The 20518-nt window shown below is 40.3% G+C and overlaps 1 protein-coding gene across 1 annotated transcript in view; it reads left to right on the top strand.

Annotated features, from left to right (window-relative positions):
• The window catches only part of LOC113406060 (phosphorylase b kinase regulatory subunit alpha, liver isoform-like), a 61968-nt gene extending 45197 nt beyond the window's left edge, over positions 1 to 16771 (top strand). Inside the window, exons 25-31 of the mRNA XM_026648302.1 lie at positions 142 to 260; positions 1361 to 1390; positions 2737 to 2790; positions 8644 to 8817; positions 10752 to 10805; positions 15740 to 15940; positions 16535 to 16771. Coding sequence (XP_026504087.1) covers positions 142 to 260; positions 1361 to 1390; positions 2737 to 2790; positions 8644 to 8817; positions 10752 to 10805; positions 15740 to 15940; positions 16535 to 16708 — 806 coding nt within the window. The 3' untranslated portion in view covers positions 16709 to 16771. The remainder of the gene's footprint in view (positions 1 to 141; positions 261 to 1360; positions 1391 to 2736; positions 2791 to 8643; positions 8818 to 10751; positions 10806 to 15739; positions 15941 to 16534) is intronic.
• Positions 16772 to 20518: the final 3747 nt, after the last annotated feature.

Raw genomic sequence — 20518 nt, 5'->3', positions numbered from 1 at the left:
AGAGATATCATGGAAAGTGCATAGTCCTGAGATACAAGGTGTTTTTCCTTTAATTTTTACATACAGTTTTAAGTTGTATTCTTATTATTACTTAAACATAGCTACGTTTAATCTAGAAAACTTCCTTGTTTCTTTCTTTAGTGCGGCCTCTAGATTCCTCTACCTCCAGCCCTGCAATTTCTATTCATGAAGTGGGGCACACTGGAGCAACTAAAACAGAAAGAAGTGGCATTACTAGACTGAAGAGTGAAATGCAACAGGTGGGAGGATCTCCTTTTCTGTGCATTCTTTAAGCAGCACAGGATTTATGAAAGTCATTTTTTAAACTCAGGAGACAAAACTTTTTTTGTTTTGTTTTATCTAGCCCCTATTACATTCATGGTAAATTGCAAACTTTTCCTATCTGTTTTATTATTTGAAGTAGTAGTGGCTGTTTGAAAAAAAAGGGGGGGGCGGGAGGTAAGGAAATCAATTTTCAAAACCATTTTCCTTTTTGGTTTTAATTTAAAATTCTTAAATTAGCACATTTCAACCAGCTCCTGGTTTGAAGCATTAAGGGCACCTGACAGACCAAGTTCCCATCATTCTTTCTTAGGTAAAGATTCCATTTGCATCAAAGTAAAGATTTGGCTCAAACAGTATTCATGCTTGTATTTTACACCTCTGTTTTTTCTGGCATACAAATCTTTAATGTCTCAGGTAAAGAATGTCTCAGGTAAAGAACTCTGTTTACTTTAGCAAATGGTAGGTTGGAAGGCAAACAAAGAGGCGTTTTCTTATCTCAGTAGGCAGAGGGATTGGTGAGCTACCTCCCCATTAATGCAGTAAGATATGTACTGTATAAATAAGATACCAAGACAGCTGGAGGAGTTTTTCTATACAGATTACTAGATGCAAACATCTTTTCTGGGAACAGCACATTCAATTCTTATTTACTTTGGCATGTAAATGTAATTCTTAAACCAAAACAAATTTGTCTAATGATTTGGCCTAAATAAATAAGTCCTGATTTAATTTCTGAGTATAGCCTCATCCTGCATTGAGATCTGCAAGCAGGGATCTTTACTCTCCTCCCTCGCCTCCCCCCCCCACCCCACCCCCCGAGTCCCTCCATGCAGATGTAAAGATACACTCAGAAAAGAAATCTTAGATCCATTTTTCATGTGTTTCTGCGTAGGAGGGACAAGAGTCACTATCCAGTGAGACCACTGGGACTCTTTTTGCTAATACATTTTCTCATGCAGCAAGTGAGCATATGGGAAGATACAATAGAGAACACAAACCAGATTGTTTTTAAACTGTTTTAGGTTATTTTTGTACATTTGTTTAAATTAATTGCATAACTAATTTTTGATTCCAGATGAATAGGAGGTCATCTGCTGATGAAAAGGTGAAATAAATCTATATGTTCATAAGAATGCATGTTTTCCTCCCTCACTACTGAATTATGTACACTTGTCCTAGAACTAAGGGAACTAAGAGGCTTTTTGTACGCTGTGAATACAAAACACTTTAACATTCAATGATCTAATTAATATGGTGCAGTTTTGCCTATGCTACTGCTGCTAGTTTGTTGTTGTGAGCAGAATGACCTATGTTCCAGTCTCTCCAGAGGTCTAGCAATTTATATCAAATTTAGAGTGTGGATATCAGTCACATGGCAAGTTGTGAATATCTGAGTTAATTTCCTTTCAAGTAGAGAACACATTATAATGTCCTGCCTGGCCATTAGATGGCAGCATTATATTGTTCTACATAGAGATGTAGCACAGTTGCAACTTTCTGTAGAAATTTAAAGGTGGGAAAATGTTTCCTGAGATTTGTCACTTTAGAAGGAGAGGTGCCATTTCTGCACAGAAAAGGAGTTGAGTGGCTTCTTTCCTGCTGAGGAGAGTTGACCTTTTTCCATTCATGTTGATTCCCAGTAGGTTTTGTTGAGCCATCAGGAATATTCAACCTTTTGTATCGGGGGGAAAAACCCAACTCTTAAAGACATCAGTTTGACGGTGAACATTTTGATTGTTTTGACCTTAGACTGTTTCTATATTGGAGCTGATTTTCAAATGTGCTTAGCACCTCCAGCTCCAATTATTGATTTCTTTGGGTGTTCCATACTTCTGAAAATCAGTCCCAGTACTTTTACAGCTTATCTGAATCATTATTGTTTAATCAAAAAGAAAGCTATTAAGAATACCCTTAGGTGCTAACCAGCATCTAATCATTTCTCTTGGAAAACTGCCTCAGTAGTTTTGCTAAGCATTACCGGCCTGGCTAGCAACCTGCATGATTTGATAGCATGGTATAACTTTCTTTCTAGCACTAATATAAGGTAAGGGATGCTGAAGAGAAAATGTAAGCTTGCAATATCGACCATGCAGCGTGTGGATGCAGCTGCATTCTTTTTTAATCTCATTTGGGTTTTTATGTCTTCGTGCTATCTGAGGTAGATTCTGTGGAAAGCTTGTGATAGCATAGTAAGAGATTAATGTAAAACTCTGAAGATCCTTAAACATAAAGGGTCTAATTGTGATTTCACTTTAATGTAAATCAGGAGTAACTTCCCTGATTTCAATGAAATTGTACCAGTGTGAGAGCCCATTTTGACCCAAAGAATGGTTCTATCTTAAGTAAATGAGTTTAATTTTTATTGCACATTTGTTCCTTTTCATGCATGTGTCACTTCATCTTGTTTGTCTTGTCATGACTGACTGACTTTTTTTTATTTCTGTTTTGTAGTTCTTTTATGGGGGCCATTCCATGTCCAGCAGCATGCATGCTTCCAGGTTCACGGTAAAATACCATTCAGAAATTTGCAGTCTGTTTCTTTTCTCCCTCTGCAGGGAGTCTAAACATAACTTGCAGCTTTTCTTTTGTGTAATGTATGTGTTTTTTTTTAAACCCTAGCTTTTTGTTTCATTCACCTTCATGGAGAGCCAGTTCTTATTTTTGGTCTTTTATAACAGAAATCTTATTTTCCACATTCTTCTAAATTTTCAGTGTTATGATGGATTTAGCTACTTGACTAGGAGCTGCGTGGCTAAATCCTGTGCAGCCCTGAACATTTAATGGTAATGTGGAAATATAAGTTTAACCCAATTTATTCTCAGGGGGTTTTTAGTTATATAAATTTTGAATTCATAGGAGGAAAGAGATAATAGTACTGGTTAGAGCAAAGTGTGGGCCAGTTTCCACATATTGTAATATCTTACCCTTCTATTCCACCCCTGTTGGGATAAAACTGAGGAGTAATTTTGTCTACTAGGGACTTTGGATGAAATTCCCTTCAAATTCACTTTTTCTTCTTGATCTAAATAAGAGTTTGAAATTAGGCCTGCCTTTTCATCTGAAGGCTAAAGCATATTAATTCATTGTGTCAGCTGCTCCTTCACTCCCAAACTCTCCCAGTCTGCATAGACAAATAGCCATACAAGTAAAATGACAAATGTCCAATGTTAGCTATCTTAGATGGTAGGATAACAATTAACATAGGGCCTACCTGTACTGCACCCAAAGACCAATTGGCTTCACTGTGAAGGTGAGTACATAGGTGCTGGAACTAGGGGTGCTGGGGGTGCTGCCACACCTCCTGGCTTGAAGTGGTTTCCATCATGTTGTACAGGGTTTACAGTTTGGATCAACATCTCTCAGCATCTCCACTATACAATTTTTTCCAGCATCCCTGGTCGAGTACAGTTAAAATCTTCAATATTAGTAGCTGAAAGGTTTCACTTTTATGGGCTCCTAATTCATATCCTCAAGGATAACTTTGCAAGAGCTTTAGTTTGTTTTAATACTCAAAAAATAGAATTTTTTCTTTCTTCATTTCCAAATAATTGTCAAATATGACCAACTAGCCTTAATAACTTGCTGCACTTTGAACCAAGTGCTGTACACGCTGGGTGCAATACATCCCTTTTCAGTGGGTTTGCACCAGATGTAGGCACCATTTACGACCTGGGAGGTTAAATGGTACATAGGATTTGGGCTGGCCACTGTGGACAGGGATAAATATCACCCATTCTGAATATTGACAAAGATTACTGGTCCAAATCCTGGTCCAGTACAGGAAGATGAATTTAAACCCAGGGCTTTTACTAGTGTGAATTTCTTCTCCAGCCAGCCATCTTTCTTCAAGGCCTTTAATGGAGAGATCTTCAGCAACTTCTGCTCCAACTAGGATCTCACTCTTGAGAGAAGGGAGCTCTTGTCCCCTTCCCACCATGCCTTGCTCTAGTAACCTGTAGTTCCCAGATGCCCTCTCTGCTTCAGGCCCTCAAATTCTCATCATGCCGCAGTGGACAGCAGAAACCTGAAACTGGGCAATGCTGGACCTGGAAGCGTCCCTTCAGTGTCTTAAAGGGACAGTAAACTCTATTACTCCCACACTCACCCACCCCTTGTGGTTTTGGCCAGCGGATCCATGTGTACACAGACCCACAGTGCATGTTACGCCTCCCAAACCCCATGGATATTGTACAATGTACCATCTCAAAACACTTTTCTTACACAAGCCGTGTACCTCTTTGTGGTTTCTCCCTGGCCTGCCTGGTTCCTGCACAGTAGGTGTGTTACTTTTCAGTCCTTCTGCACCAATGCAAAGAGGGACAGAATTTGGCCCATATTCTCAGTGCACTTGATTCAAATGTAGTGAGTTATTAAATGAGATCTGGATAAACTGCTTAGCCAAAACAGGGACAAATGAAAGAAGTGTCTATGCACACAGTAATTACTTCAGCACTGGCACTCCTGCTGAACTCCTTCATTACTTAAATGTCATCTCTGCTGAATTGGAGAAAGAAAGCTTGACTGTGCATCAGTCAGGATGCTGTACAAAGAAAATGAACATACTGCATCAAACCAGCAAAGGTAAGCTGGTTTGGTTTTTTTTGCATTAAAAGGAAAAGCCATTGAGTAGGTATATCATGTTTTAGAATTCACGTCTGTAGTTTTCTAGCATTCTGATCCTGCAGACCTTACCCTGGCTAAACTTCCACAATCTTCAGTAGCAGTTTCCTTTGAGAAAGGACTGGTGGGATCAGGCTGTCAGTGAGCTCCTCTCTAGGCAGTACTCCAGGCGCAGTTATGCCTGGCCCTGCATGGGTGTGCAAGAGTGGGCAAGGAGCCTTTCCTACCTTAATACAGAACTGGGCACAATCCAGTTCACTGGAAGGTTTATGCAAGTCTAGAGCCACAGCTAGTGCAAGACTCTTTCCTCTTTGCACATGACAACAAAGCTGGTTATATGCATGTGCATCACATAGCATAGTCACTCTATGCTCTTTTTTGGGCACAATACATTCAGAAACTCTTGCAATAGTCTCTGCACCACTCCCAATCACCACTGTTTGCTAAAAGGCACCAATTTAGCCCTGAGAGTGTTTAAACAGATGAACTGTGGAAGTTGTCCACACTAGGCAAGAAATCCCATTTTAATCTATGCACGCTGTTCTGGTCATGGATCAGACCCTGCCTCTTAAGTATTTCCAAAAGGAAAGTCCTCTGAAATATAAAGATGTCTTTCAAGTCATTAAACTTAGATTTTACATAATTGTCTTTTGCTCTAACAGGCTCATTTGTCCAGTTGGTTGACTTGAAAATGTTTGTGTAAGCACCAACAGATACAGTATAAATCAGCTCTCTTGGTCTAGCAGCAGGAGCCCAGCTATGAAAAGTTGCTTCTTCCTTCCCAAAAAATGGGAGGGACTGCTATTGTTACTTTGATTCCCCCTTTAAGACAAGGGGATACCCTCTAGGGCCCCAACCCCCAGATTGAGTACCACAAAGGATATTTGTAAGCAAGGGGAGAGACGCTTGCTCCTCTGTAAAAATCCGAGGAAGATGGGAACATTGCCCAGGAGTCCTATAGTTTAGGAGGATTGAATGATTCCTGTATTATAAGAAGATTCCAGGATTGCAAGGCTGAGTCAGTGTGAAGCGATGGAAGAAACTACAAGCAGGATTGAGAGCTGTTGTTTAGAATGTCACTAGGTTCAATCCCCACTGGGTTCCATGAGAACAAGATGGAATGTTGGCATCCAAAGGTTCTATGGCAGTTAGAATGTGACAGTTGAGCAGAGGAGGTGGAAGTAACAGCCACACGGACTAACAAAAAGGGGGTGGTGCTTCCAGCTAGGGGGCAGCTCTGTGTACGAACTTTGGGGAACAAGTACAAACAGCAACATGGCTCGTTACAACACACAGTGCATGGAAACAATAGCCCCTCAATATTACCTACCTACGTGTCTTCACTATTTGATTTCCAATTCACTAGTACACGCTGCTTTGTGGTGTTAGCATGTTTACTGCTGTGGTGTTTTGTGTGTTTCCCCCGCTGTGGTGTTCGGCAGAATAGTACACAAATGTACTGGTGTGAAGGGCTGCCACAAGTACTAAAATAATCTGATTCCAAGCTGTACAGAATTGGGCACAAGTGTGAACAGTTCCCATGTGTATCGCAATATGATGGCACTGTTACCAGGACCACTCTGAGCTTTGACCACCTAATGCCAGGAAAGCAAGCTACCCGTGCTGGCCATAGAGAGGCTAAAAGAAGGAAAATGCTATGGGAAAATAATCAGATAGAGAGCAAAGGTGGTGGTTTACTTGGCCTAAATGCCATACCCGTATGACAGCACTGGCTTTCATCTACTGATAGTGTATGTGTGATTTATTGAGTAGTCCCATGTATCAAAATATGGGCCCTTGTCTCTCTCAACCTATGATGCCCTTTGCAGTGCATTCCTTTAAATGGGTGGCTTTTGCTTCCCCAGGCTGTGGACTGGCTGCTGAAGAATGCCAGAGCCATTCTTATGCAAGAAGGAATGAGGGCTTCTAATGCAGAACACATGTGATTTCCACTGACCCTGGAAATAAGAATTTAATGATGGTACCCCAACTTTACAGATAACAAAGAGCAGTAATCTGTTTGCCCAGTTTGCTCATGATCAAGCCTGAAAGAGTAAATAACAGTGAAATCAAGAGCAATAATGACAGCATTCAGGATACAAGTCTGACATGTGGAGAGATATAATATCTCAGGGGTCGGCAACGTTTGGCATGCGGCTTGCCAGGGTAAGCACCCTGGCGGGCCGGGCCAGTTTATTTACCTGCTGACGCAGCAGGTTCGGCCGATCGCGGCCCCCACTGGCCGCGGTTCGCTGTCCCGGGCCAATGGGGGCGGCGGGAAGTGGCGCGGGCAAGGGATGTGCTGGCCCACGGCTTCCCGCCGCCCCCATTGGCCCAGGACGGTGAACCGCGGCCAGTGGGGGCTGCGATCGGCCGAACCTGCCGCGTCAGCAGGTAAATAAACTGGCCTCGCCTGCCAGGGTGCTTACCCTGGCGAGCCGTGTGCCAAACGTTGCCGACCCCTGTAATATCTTATATCTTCAATTATCATTTCTACAAGGTAGATTCTGACCCCTGTAGCTTCTTGCAAAAGTGCCTTCCTGAAATTACGGACCCATCATTTGTCTTAAAACACAACTGCAGATCCTGTAATCGCTTTCACACCAAAGGCTGTGGTGCAAAGAATTTATAAGGTCTGCAGACATGCTTGGCAGAGCTGGTAAGTTCCACAAACCAAATAAACTCCTGTTCAAGGAAGTTATACACTCAGCTGGCAAGACCAGTCGAATTTTTAAAATTCCAGGAAAGGTCTGATGGGGGAAATGCCATTTATGCTCCTTATGTCTCCCAGGGATTACTGAGATGGTCCAATGGAAGGTCTCCTCAATGGGGTATGAGAGCATTCCTTTGCCTACCTCTAGCAGATAGCCGCAAAAGAAATCTGTATTTGGGTATCAGGAAACTGGAAAAAGTCCAAGTTGGGATAGTTGTCCCATATACTGCACTAGAGGGGGCAGAGAAGCAATCCAGATATTTGTCAAATGGACAGATTAACAATCATCCCTTGACCATGGATGGCTGGATCCCTCTCCATACACATATACTATGCAGTGTGAGCAAACAAATCTACTAATCTGTTCTGTTTAGTTTAACCATTTTTGCATGCCTGTGCCCTTTTCATAGTATACCTTAAAAACACCATTGAGCTTACAACATATTTACAAAAAAGTTACAATTCCTTCCTACTACTTTTAGCACTAAAGTTTATCTCTAGCCAAATCCCCAATATATATTTTGATCTCAAGCTAAGGAGAGTCCAGCCTGTTTAGTTTTTGAATGGGAGAGCAAGGGGAAAATAGCCGGGTGCTGCCAAGTCAGAAGTGAGGCATTTGTTCCCAAGTTTAAGTACTTTAACAGCAGTGCCACTTAGAATTAGGATTCAGTCTGTGTGGTTGCTCTGTCAAGTAAAGACATCCCCTCCTCCCACCCCAACCATGATAGAAAACTTTTCTAAGCTCACTTTATTAATTGGGTCAGATGAAGCTGCAACGTCAAGCTGATTTTGTTTTGCTGACTGCTCATTGGTTCATTTTGAAATTGAGGCAAATAAGTAAAATGTGAAGAGATTTGTTGTGAAAGAAAAACGTTTACCTTATCCTGTCAACGTCTTCAAAAGAAATCAGTCAATATTCACTAAAAACTGCATTGAATTGAAACTGTAACAGAGTGGTGTAACATGCAAGAGTGGGTGCTCTCATGTTAACATGTTGTAGTTACTAAATGGTCTGTCTCTTGCAGAGGGGCAGTATTCCATCATCTCCCACTAGGACTTCATCTCCTAGAGGGTCTACTGGAAACGACATCAGCTGGGGTGATCGCCAAGGGCAATGGCTCCGCAGAAGAAGGCTTGATGGTGCCATTAACAGAGTTCCTGTAGGGTTCTATCAAAAAGTATGGAAAATCCTTCAGAAGGTAAGTTAATAGTAGTAGAGGGTGTACAGTTGGGAGGCTGGTATTTCAGATGGAATATTACTGTGGTCAGGAAAAACTATAATACTTCGTGGAATATGTCTGACTAATACACAAGAGCTCCATTCACATGTGCTCATGAATCAGTTTGTCAATGTATTTCCTCTGAAAACCAGCACTAAACTGCAAATGAATGATTAAATTCTACAGTTTCACATTGTTCCCCATCTTAAACAGGTCATGGTCATTAACACTGAAGGGCTCACAATCTGCACATCCTCAATTCAAGAAGATAAGACGGTAGAATAGGAAGGGTTAAATAGGTAGCTATGTTTCTTTAAAATGTCTGAGTTCTACTGCTAGATTTCATAAGGGCTATACTATTTTTAAAACCAATTTTTAGTTTGCTCTACTGTCACTGAAAATAATCCCTGCAGTTGCTCCTGAGTTTAGTAATATGGTGCAGTAGCTGAACTTGAGAATGATTTAAGAAACAGGGGAACATGAATTCCAGTTGACTTCAATGAGATTATTCACTTGCTTTTGTGTATTGCTGGATTAGGGCCAGAGTGTTCAGCACCCAGCAGCATTGAGCCGTATTGAGTACTAAAGTGGAGGTAGGAATATATGCCATGAGTCTAGATAGCTCACAGTTGTGCAATTCAAAGCAACACTCTAAAATACAGGCTTAACTGATGCCAGCAAAGACACAAGTCTTTTGTGAATTCATCCACTAGGTTATTAAAGGGACACTGCCAACTTAAATTGCCTTTGTCTGAAATGTACCATTTTTACAAATAATACCTAAAGTAACTAAAACTGACAGATCAGAGGAAAAACTGTTCAAGTTTTCCTTATGGATGACAGCATTTTTTATAATCAGTGTCACAGTTTCCCATGAATAGTCGGTCAGTTTCCCTTGTTGTTTGAGTGACTTCTACACAGCGACCATGGAAAGGAAAAACATTTAAAAGATAGCAAACTACAATTGTAAAATGACTGAGGTCATACTTAATTTGCAATATGGTGGAAATTGCGGATTCAACAATATTAGGCTTCCACCATCATTTTGATTTTAATTAGCTCACTTTCCTGAACTACTGTACATGTAAGGTGGTTTTTGGGTTTGTTTTGTTTGTTTGTTTGTTTGTTTGTTTTGGAGAATCAAATAGAATTTTATTTAGTCAAATTCAGCCTATATTTTCCTTTGCTCATTATCATCCAGTTATTCTTAAAATCCCTTTGGACAATTCTTAATACCTCTCCCTCCTTGGTATTTTCAGACTTCAGATGCCTAGATGACCATCATGCCCTGGTCATGCCTTAGCCAAGCTACATGTATTTAGTTTTTTTTAAACTCTTTCCTCATATGCCAATTTGTCTAGCTCCTCTGTAGTTTTTGTTGCCCATTTTGAATGGCACTTTTCATTTACTGATATTCTATTCTGGTGCTCCAAGTCATATATCCTAAACTAAGTGGTGTTTGACCCTAGAGCAAGAGAGAGGGATCTTCACTTTCCTGGTCCATAGCAATGCTTCTCTGTTGGTGGGTTTATAGTTTTTTTACCCTCCTCTAATTGTCCTTTCATATTGCAAGCTCATATCTAATTTGCTGTACTTTCACCTTTAGATGTCTCCTGCTGTTACTGCTTTCCAAGTACCTCCCTCCCACTGAACAGTTGTGTTTCAGCTTAAGTGTGGCATAGGGTTATTTATAGCATCCAGTCTTTCTCTCCAATAGTTTTCTTGTCATCTGATGAACTTTTTGGGACAAATGAAATAACATTTTCTATGGGTTCACTGTTTTTAAAACTTGTCAGACATCAGAACAGCTTTTCCAGGAAGAATTTAAAACTCAAAAGGAATACAAGATTCCAGATATACTTTTAAGGATTGTGTTTTTAATCATCACTGATTTTTTAAAAATTTTTTTTTAGTGCCATGGCCTGTCCATTGATGGCTATGTCCTTCCTTCTTCAACTACAAGAGAGGTATAGTAAATAATAATATTAATGGGGTCTTTCCACGATTTTATGATAAGTTGTATGACTCTCAAGCACACGATGTAACAGGATCATTGGAGAAAACGCTTTGTTTTAAAACATTTAAAATCTAAGCTTACAATGGAAGTTTTACAGTTTGAATCTTAACTAATAGTTCTGCTGAATGTATGAGTGACGGATGCTGTAGGGCAAATTTTAATCTGAGATCCATGATGTTCACAGATGCAAGTCTTGAAAATACTAGGCTTTCCCACGACAACATAAGATTATATTTAGAACATCTGAGGTTTGCATGTGTTAGTATAATTTCTATGATGTACCATAATGTGAGCCTCATTCACTTATTCAACATCACTTTTAACTTATATCCTTTTCCCTCTGTGCATTTAAGAAAATGAAGTTATTTTTAACCACAGGCAATGAAGTATCAGAGCTCTGCACCTGCAGTGAGTTGATCATTAATCTTGATGGCACATTCTGAATTTAGAAGCAAGATTTCCCATCCTTGACCTCTGGATGCAATTTTCCTAGAAAATAGCAATAACATAACATTTTTTTGGTGGCTAATGTGCAGTCAGTCTTTTTCTCTTAATTTTCCCTGTTCAAGTATTAATTTTTTACTAAAGAGAGGTTAAAGTTTACTCAGTTCTGTTTAAGTATTAAAACAGAGGGTGGCAAATACAAAAGGGAATAGAAGCCGAGTTAGGAAAATTAAACAATTTGCTGAAATTAAACAAAGACAAATACCTGTTTAGAATTCTGTGACTGCAGACAGTATTCCAGCACTGTGGTTATAAAAACAAATACGAATCACAGACATGTGGCTGACCCAAATTTTGCCTTTTTAAACCTTTGTTCTTTCTTCATATAATTTTTTTGAGCTGTTTCAATCTGAGAGAGCAAGTGCTAGAGTCTTGCTTCCTTTGTGTGTTGCAACTATCCATCAATAGGACTCAGTGATTCCAAGTGATTCCCTTGTCAATGTAGATCATTTATGCTACACATAGATGTTTTATTTTAGTTTTCCCTTTCATTCACGATCCTAGACTTTGAAGAGACCCACCTACCACCTCTGCCACCACCTGAACCACAAACAATCTTGCATGTTAGGACCTTGACGCAGTATGATATAGTGTAATGATGCTCTGAGCCAATAAAACGGAACCAAGTTATAAGGCTACCGAGCTGTAGAGTGAGTAGGTTAAATTATTGTCTCTAAACCTTTCCACTTGCCTGTTTCTCAGCATCTGGAGAGTAACTGTTTCACAGATTGCAAACTGTAATCATTCTTGTCAATTGAAGATATTTGAGTATGTTCCCTCCAGGAAAAGAGAAGCATGTGAATTTCACCCCACCCCCAACCAAAACCCTACAATGCTCCATTCCTGCTTCCACTCTCAGGGATCTTTGATCCCAAAATTGTCTTTCCTTGGATAGCTGTTTACCACCAGGGCTGCTTTGTTTCCAGAACTGATGGTTTTTCTTCACCGCAGGAGCAGACCTTACCTGCTCCTCCAGCAGTTTCCCGGCAGCTCTTTGTTCACTATGATAAAAAACCTTTTTTTCTTGCTCTTAAATGCTACGGTTGATTCAATTGTGCAATTTGCACAGGCGGCATTACACTTGTGAAATGCAAAATCTTTTGGTACAGCAAGCCATGTGTTTTAACAATTTCATGTATGCCGATGACAGTACCTCTTATGGTGTGACTGTCACCCATACCACTTATAAGGTGGCACCTCACTCATGGGTATATATTAATGAATATCAGTGTAATATTGCTGTTTGATTAAAATGAATACCATCCCTTGTAAAAGCATAATGTCTGCCTTGTATAGTGTAATACTGCATGATTCTCATATTCTGACTTGTATCAGAGGGGTAGCCGTGTTAGTCTGGATCTGTAAAAGCAGCAAAGAGTCCTGTCTCACCTTATAGACTAACAGACGTATTGGAGCATGAGCTTTCGTTGGTGAATACCCACTTCGTCGGATGCATGTAGTGGAAATTTCCAGAGGCAGGGATAAATATGCAAGCAAGCGTGAGTCAGGCTAGAGATAATGAGGTTAGTTCAATCAGGGAGGATGAGGCCCTCTTCTAGCAGTTGAGTTGCATATTCTGACTTGTAAGCTTTATTGCCATTTAATTGGTTAAAACACTTGGACAGCATTCACTCGCCTTCAAATCTGTTTTCAGAATTAACAGGATACGGTTAGGATTGGTAGGCCTAAAATTAGACAGTCTGGCTTTAAGTTTACAGATGTATTATACATGCAAACGATGCTATCCTGCCTATCTGCCTCACTCTTGTAAGTATGTAGAGTATTGAAATTCACAACAATCCTACTGAATTCCTATGTAATGCAGACCCCTGTCTGCTCATACAAATAGAGCAGACAAGCAGAATGGAGGCACAGCTCAGTGTGCATATCCCTGTTTGAAACATAGGCATCACTCTATGTTATGGTGCTGGTAACAGCTGCAAAAGAAGATGAAATTTTCTGTGGTATTGCAGTCCTTATTTTGTGGAAGTGATAAGTTTCCCCTCCTCCCCACATCCTCCTCCAACATCAGGCTAGTTACAAAAAAGAGGATTCATTTTTAGACCTGTCTGACCTTGACCGTATCTAATTTCACTGTTAATAGGAATCAAACTAAATAAGCATAACTTCCTGAGACTATCATTTCATGTGACATCTGCACAGCTCTGCCCATGCAAAGTTGTTTGTTCTAGCAGCAATGTAGATATCAATCTTTGGGATAACATTCACTCTTAGCCGGTGATGTGGGTTTTTTTTTTTTTTAATCTCTACAGTATCTTTGGCTTCATAAACAAAACCTGTGATCCAAAAAGATGCCTACACAAAATAATGTGAGGTTAATATTGTGATCAAAGAATGAATTTGCAAGATAATAAGCATCAACGTTCCCATATGTAAGCAATGTGTGTTGACAGATAGTAATAGTGTAACAGACTTTTCTGGAAGTTACAGAATTTTTTTTTGATTGCTGACTCTGGGAGCCAGCCTTACCCTGCTCTGCTGTGAGAACTCCCACTCCTGGGCTGTTCACGCACAGCCTCTGGCATGTAAGCTGCTCCCAGCTACTTGCAACCAAATGACACTAGCCAATATCTCCGGCCCCAGACACAACCCTAGGAACCTCCGTCTTGCAGTGTCCAGTTATGCCCGCTGGACGCTGCAAGCTTATATGAGTTCGTCAATTTAACAAAGAAATGGATATGTACCAGGCTTGTTATCCCAAAGGGAGTCTCTGACACGCTTCAAACCAAACGCACTGCTTCAGGTAGAATAAGCAAACAGATTTATTAACTACAAAAGATAAATTTTAAGTGATTATAAGTCAAAACATAAGTCAGATTTGGTCAAATGAAATAAAAGCAAAATGCATTCTAAGCTGATCTTAACACTTTCAATGCCCTTACAAACTTAGATGCTTCTCATCACAGGCTGGCTGGTTGCTCTTCAGCCAGGTTCTCCCCTTTGATCAGCGCTTCAGTCGCTTGGTGTGGTGTCTGTAGATGTAGGTGGAAGAGAGAGAGAACATGGCAAACGTCTCTCCCTTTTATCTTGTCCTTTCTTCCTTCTTGGCTTTGCCCCCCTCCCCCCGCATCCCTTCAGAGTCAGGTGAGCATTACCTCATCGCAGTTCCAAACTGACCAAAGGAAGGGGGGTGACTCACTCGAGAGTCCAACAGATCCTTTTGTTGCTGCCTAGACCAGCGCCCTTTGTTCCTGTGAGGCTGGGCTGGGTTTGTTCCATACCTGCCCTGATGAGATGTGAACTGCCTCTCTGCTCTTGGAAAGTTTTTGCCTGGGCTTGCTCTAAGCCATGAGGATTCATTTTCAGCCTCTTAACTATATACATGAAATTGTAACCTATAACCTTACTATAACATTACTGTAACAATTACTATAACATCACTATAACAGCCATGCTCAGTGCATCATGAGCCTTCGGAAGACACCCAACATGATAAACTTTGCATTGGATACCACACAATCATTTTATAAAGATGAACATGGGGGTGTAGGGTGTTCCCCCAAGGTACAGAGTGTCACAGATACTTTCTTTGCATTTTGTGAAATCTGCAGTGAAAGTGTTCTTAAAATGAACATGTGCTGGGTCATCATCCTAGACTGCTGTAACATGAAATATATGGCAGAATGCAGGTAGAACAGAGCAGGGGACTCCTCTGCCAAGGAGTTCAATCACAAATTTAATTAACGCATTATTTTTTTAACAAGCGTCATCAGCATGTCCTCTGGAATGCTAGCTGAAGCATGAAGGGTCATACGAATGTTTAGCATATCTGGCACGTAAATACCTTGCAATGCCAGTTACAAAAGTGCCATGCAAATGCCTGTTCTCACTTTTAGGTGACATTATAAATAAGAAGTGTTTGTTTACATTTATCTCCTGTAAATGTAAACAAACTTGTTTGTCTTAGTAATTGGCTGAATAAGAAGTAGGATTGAGTGGACTTGTAAGCTCTAAAGTTTTGCACTGTTTTGTTTTTGAGTGCAGTTATATAACCAAAAAAATCTACATTTGTAAGTTACACTTTCACAATAGAGATCACACTACAGTACTTGTATGAGGTGAACTGAAAAATATTCTTTTTTTGTTTATAATTTTTACAGTGCAAATATTTGTAATCAAAATAATATACACTTTGATTTCAATTACAACACAGAATACAATGTATATGAAAATGAAGAAAAACATCCAAAATATTTAATAAATTTCAATTGGTATGCTATTGTTTAACAGTGCAATTAAACCTGCAATTAATCACGATTAATTCTTTTAATCGCGATTAATTTTTTGAGTTAATTGCATGAGTTAACTGTGGTTAATCAACAGTCCTACTTTCCACTAACCTATCCCCTAACTTTCCAGATGACCCCTTGTGAAATCAAGTTTGCTGTGCATGTGGAGTCAGTGCTGAACCATGTACCCCAGCCTGAATACAGACAGCTGCTGGTGGAAGCTATTCTTGTTCTCACACTGCTGTCGGACATAGAGGTGACCAGCATTGGGGGCATAATCCATGTGGATCGAATAGTGCACGTGGCTAACGATCTATTTCTTCAGGAACAGGTGGGTACAGCAGATTTCCAGTAATATCTGAGGGTGAGATTGGGAAGGTATTGCATTTGAAACTGTCTAACTCCATTTTTGGTATTTGTGGGGAAAAAAATTCCTTCCTCAAAAAGCAAGTCATGTAAGCATCTTTTGAAAATGTATTCAGAAGATTAAAAACTCCTGCAATTAACGAAACACAGTCTCTTTTGGTGCAGTTTTACAGTTATAGCAGGGGAATGTTCTCAAGTCTAAATATCTGTTTAAAAATCACTTTCTACATCACCAGAATACTAAAAACCAAAGGGACACTGTTTAAGTAGAGATGGAAAAAATAGCTAGTTGTGTGTTACCAGAGAAATGCAAAAAATAAAGTCCATAAAGGGGAAGTTAAGAGAACTGAATTAGCATAGGTAGAGAAAAAGGTTCTAAATAACCTATGTTGTCCTACAGTCTTTGGAAAGGAATTCGTGAAGGGAGAACTGTTTTCCATATTCAGTGCAGATACAACAGTAGTCCTAGTCTAGGATTTATTTTTAAGCTTAGTAATTCTGATCTGAACGTGGATATCTGATTTTTCTCCTCCCCTCCTTTTTATTTTCCCCCTCTCAGAAATCACTTGGAGGAAATGATGACTTCTTGGAGCGAGACCTCGCCACAGGAATTTGCCACTTTTTCTATGACAGTGCTCCAAGTGGGGCATATGGAACTATGACATACTTAACGAAAGCTGTAGCCACCTATTTACAGGATTTCCTGCCTAGCACAGGCTGCCTGATGCAATAGGCTATGCCTCTTGATAAAAAACAAAAGTAAAGATTCAGAAGCTCTTTTTCCCCCTCTCCTCTCTCTTCCGTATCCATATCTCTTTCAGTTGGTGAACGTATATCTTTCACTCCACAGAATTTAAACACCACTCATCATGTGTGAGCACCAATCTGTAGGGGAGGGCTGAACAATGAAGATGGAATTTGGCCTAATTCCAGAACTATGAGAAACAATTACAATGAGTGAGGCCTATTCTGCCCTAAATGCAATGTGCAATTTAAAGTAAATTATGTAAGAATTATGCACTTATGCCAAGAGGAAAATAATTAGTGTAGAGATCAAAAAATATAAATAGGGAGATGCACCTCTGGCATAAATTTCCCAACTACAGAGAGTGTATTTTTTTTGTATATTGGAATTAATGAACTCTCTTAAGCATGGCTTCTATAAATTGATGTTGTGAATAGTTAAAGCACAGTTTAGTGTTATCCTTCTCTGATTTATTCAGTTTCCAGGTGATACCCAGGCATTATTTTTAATACACATTGAGCCAGATTCTGATCTCAATTACACCAGGGTGATACAGGAGTAACACCAATGAAGTCAAGCATGAGATCAGAATTATGGCTTTCATAAGTTGGTAGCCTCTCTCTGACGACATAGCATCTGCCTTGGGGAAACCTACATCGTTTGGACCAATGCAGCTTTGGAGAAGCTGATCTCTGACTTCCCCTTTTAACGACAGTTTTATGCTTATAATCGTTCTGGCTAGATGAATAAACAGCTGCCTGTAGATCCAAAAGATACGTTTCCTTCACTCAAGCACTCTTTCTAAATCTTAATATCTTGTCCACTGTAAATGGCCTAGAAGATGAGATACATAAGCATCATCCTTCCAGAATACCATGTGTACTTACTAGCGGAAGAGTTGATGTTGTTTCATGTCCTTTGATGAGACAGATGCTCCTTCATCAAATGTAACTAGAACCATTAGTGTTGTTCTCCCTAGTAGAAAAATCTCTCTCTTTAAACAGCACCATTATAATACTTAGTACCCTTTAATGTGTAGGCTCTTGTTGTTGTATTTGTTTATATTAAATATACAGAGCCACAGTGCTCCCTCCTGTGGCTTAACCCAGGTGAGCTCAAGGTGGAGGAAGACAATGATTTCCCCTTGTTGACTTCCACTGAGGGGTGAGGCTTGCTCCTGTGGAATGGGCTGGTTCTTAGCTAGAGCCATGTTAAAGAGAAGTGAAATAGTACTGTCATTTGTTGGTGTAATTACTGGCCAGTGCACAAGAAACGGTTGGAGTAGATTCCAAGTGGCAGATTAGTAAAAGGGCAAGTAGAAACTGTACCATCCAGTCTCTCATTTTTACTTATTATAAGTGACCTTGAGTGGGATCTTTCCTTAAGCACCAACACCCTGATGAAGAAATGGTCCTAGTGCCGTTGAAACTTTTGAACAGCACTTATTTGAGTCTTTCTACAGGGAAATAGTTTTTCTATCTCATACATTTTAAAATGTTTTCCTAATTCCAAAATGTGTTGACAGAAGGAAAAACAGTATCATTTGCCCAACCCACATGATCTCAATCAAGCTAGGTGGCAGGAGTCAGATTCACCCCCCAAACCTGGGTATATTGTGAGATACTACAGTGCACTGCTGCCACAGCAATGCACATCCAGACGGTATTTTGTGCAGGCTGGAGAGATGAGTGCCCTAGGTCAGAGTTGTCCCTTACAATGTTTTAGGCTTAGGAATTTCCCAAAGAGCAAGAGGATGCACAGCCTTTCTGGATAGACTGTACATGGGGGGAAGAGGCAGGTGCATGTGTGCATATTACCAAGGCAAAGACTTGTTAATGGTGTAAGGAGCAGGGGTGTGTAGCTCAAATGCATTTGGAAGTCAGTATCTTATATATGCCCATTTGTACTTTTGTTTAGTCTTAGCTCTTAGTTTGTATACATGTGCTGAGAGAATGATTTAGCTCATTTTCTAATTAAAATAAAAAATTTCTCCAGTTTAAACAGGGCAAGCCTTACGTTGAAAAGTAATTTATACTGTGTATGCATGTTCATATGTGAGGGACTTATATAAGCTCTTATTTTTATTAGATTCCGTATAAAGCTTTGGTAACGTCCCTTTTCACGTGGAGCTCTTTGATTGAGATGCAAGAAGGTTCTCTCTCAAATCTGTTTTAATGTGCTTTTTTTATTCAGTCTGAGACATTAACAGTTTAAAATTTGTAGAACAAGAGAAGACTGCTGAAATCTGACATTTGTATGCTGCTAAACAGAGGTTTAAAATAAATTAGGGCCCACAGCAAAATACTACCCATTTACAAATTTAAACTTGCGTGTGCATGTAACTTTTTTTTTAAAAAGTTACCATTTATAATATGAACTAGCTTGGTATACATGGTTTAGAAATACTGGTTGTTAATCTGTCTAAAAGTGATACTAACACAATCAGTGAAGTGCAGTCATAGGAAAAAAACTTTTACGTAATTTGGAAGTCTGGGACAGTTCAGTACAAAAGGGTGAGAGACAGTACAGTGAATTTTGAATTGCAGTGTGACTGGACCAATCACCCATTTATACTTCTAGGTTGACTCACTCATCTGTTGCCTTTTCCCCTGAACTTCTGTTTAAAGGAATATATTAAAATCTGTACCATTCATTGCTGGAATCATTGTTCCTGAAACAGGGCACACTTAATTGGGTCATGAAGGTGTCTTGTAGCAACCTCTCTGGAGAGGATTCAGATGTGTTAGGGAGTTTATGAATCAACCATTATTGAGTCTAGTGCAGGGGTCGGCAATGTTTGGCACGCGGCTCGCCAGGGTAAGCACCCTGGCGGGCCGGGCCAGTTTATTTACCTGCTGACGTGGCAGGTTCGGCCGATCGCGGCCCCCACTGGCCGCGGTTCGCTGTCCCGGGCCAATGGGGGCGGCGGGAAGCCGCGGCCAGCACATCCCTCGGCCTGCGCCGCTTCCCACCGCCCTCATTGGCCCGGGACGGCGAACCGCGGCAAGTGGGCGCCGCGATCGGCCGAACCTGCCGCGTCAGCAGGTAAATAAACTTGCCCGGCCCGCCAGGGTGCTTACCCTGGCGAGCCGCGTGCCAAACGTTGCCAACCCCTGGTCTAATGTGTGTTTCCAGCTAGACAAACTCTTTTTCAGTTTATTTAGGGTAAGCTCATTACCAAAGACTTAATTTGGTTGTCAGGCATCCCCGAGGAGTGAAAAATGAATGAAATGTCCAACAACTAACTCTGGGAACTAATTTATGGAAAATAAATAAGACAAGGGTAAACAGACACCTCCTGTGTCTTGGAAATGAGGGCATTAATGGAATGAAAATAGAACCAACTGAGACCCACTGTTTTAGTTTGACAGGCAGTGCTGTTGCAAGAGCAGACTGCAGCTGTCACGAAGGAAACACCTACACTGCTTCCTTGAAATATCAGACATGTCTGAAAACAGAAAATTGGTCTGAGATGGTGCAGGGACCAGAATAATAAAATGGTACTAGCATACAGTGGGTACTGTATAGTGGTACTAGGTCCAACTTTTGCATGAAGTAGTATTAGGGTTCAGTCTCCATTCATTGAATCAATACTCTTTTTCTCCCCTCTCCCAATTGTATCAAATACTTAACTGTTTAGCATTGTTAGAATTTTGTTAAGCTTTTACAGTTTAATCATGGGTTCTGATCTGTTGCCTATACTTAGCACTCTTCACTTTCACTGTGTCTAATCAGTCCTCAGACAGCCTTACAAAATAGTGAGGAAAACTTACTAGGCCAGGCACAAAAATCTATTCA

This window comes from Terrapene carolina, unplaced genomic scaffold, assembly GCF_002925995.2.
Source record: "Terrapene carolina triunguis isolate 2854851 unplaced genomic scaffold, T_m_triunguis-2.0 Scaffold22, whole genome shotgun sequence".
Taxonomy (NCBI): Eukaryota; Metazoa; Chordata; order Testudines; family Emydidae; genus Terrapene; species Terrapene triunguis.
Note: the sequence above shows the minus strand (reverse complement) of the source record. Positions and strands in the feature narration are given on the sequence as shown.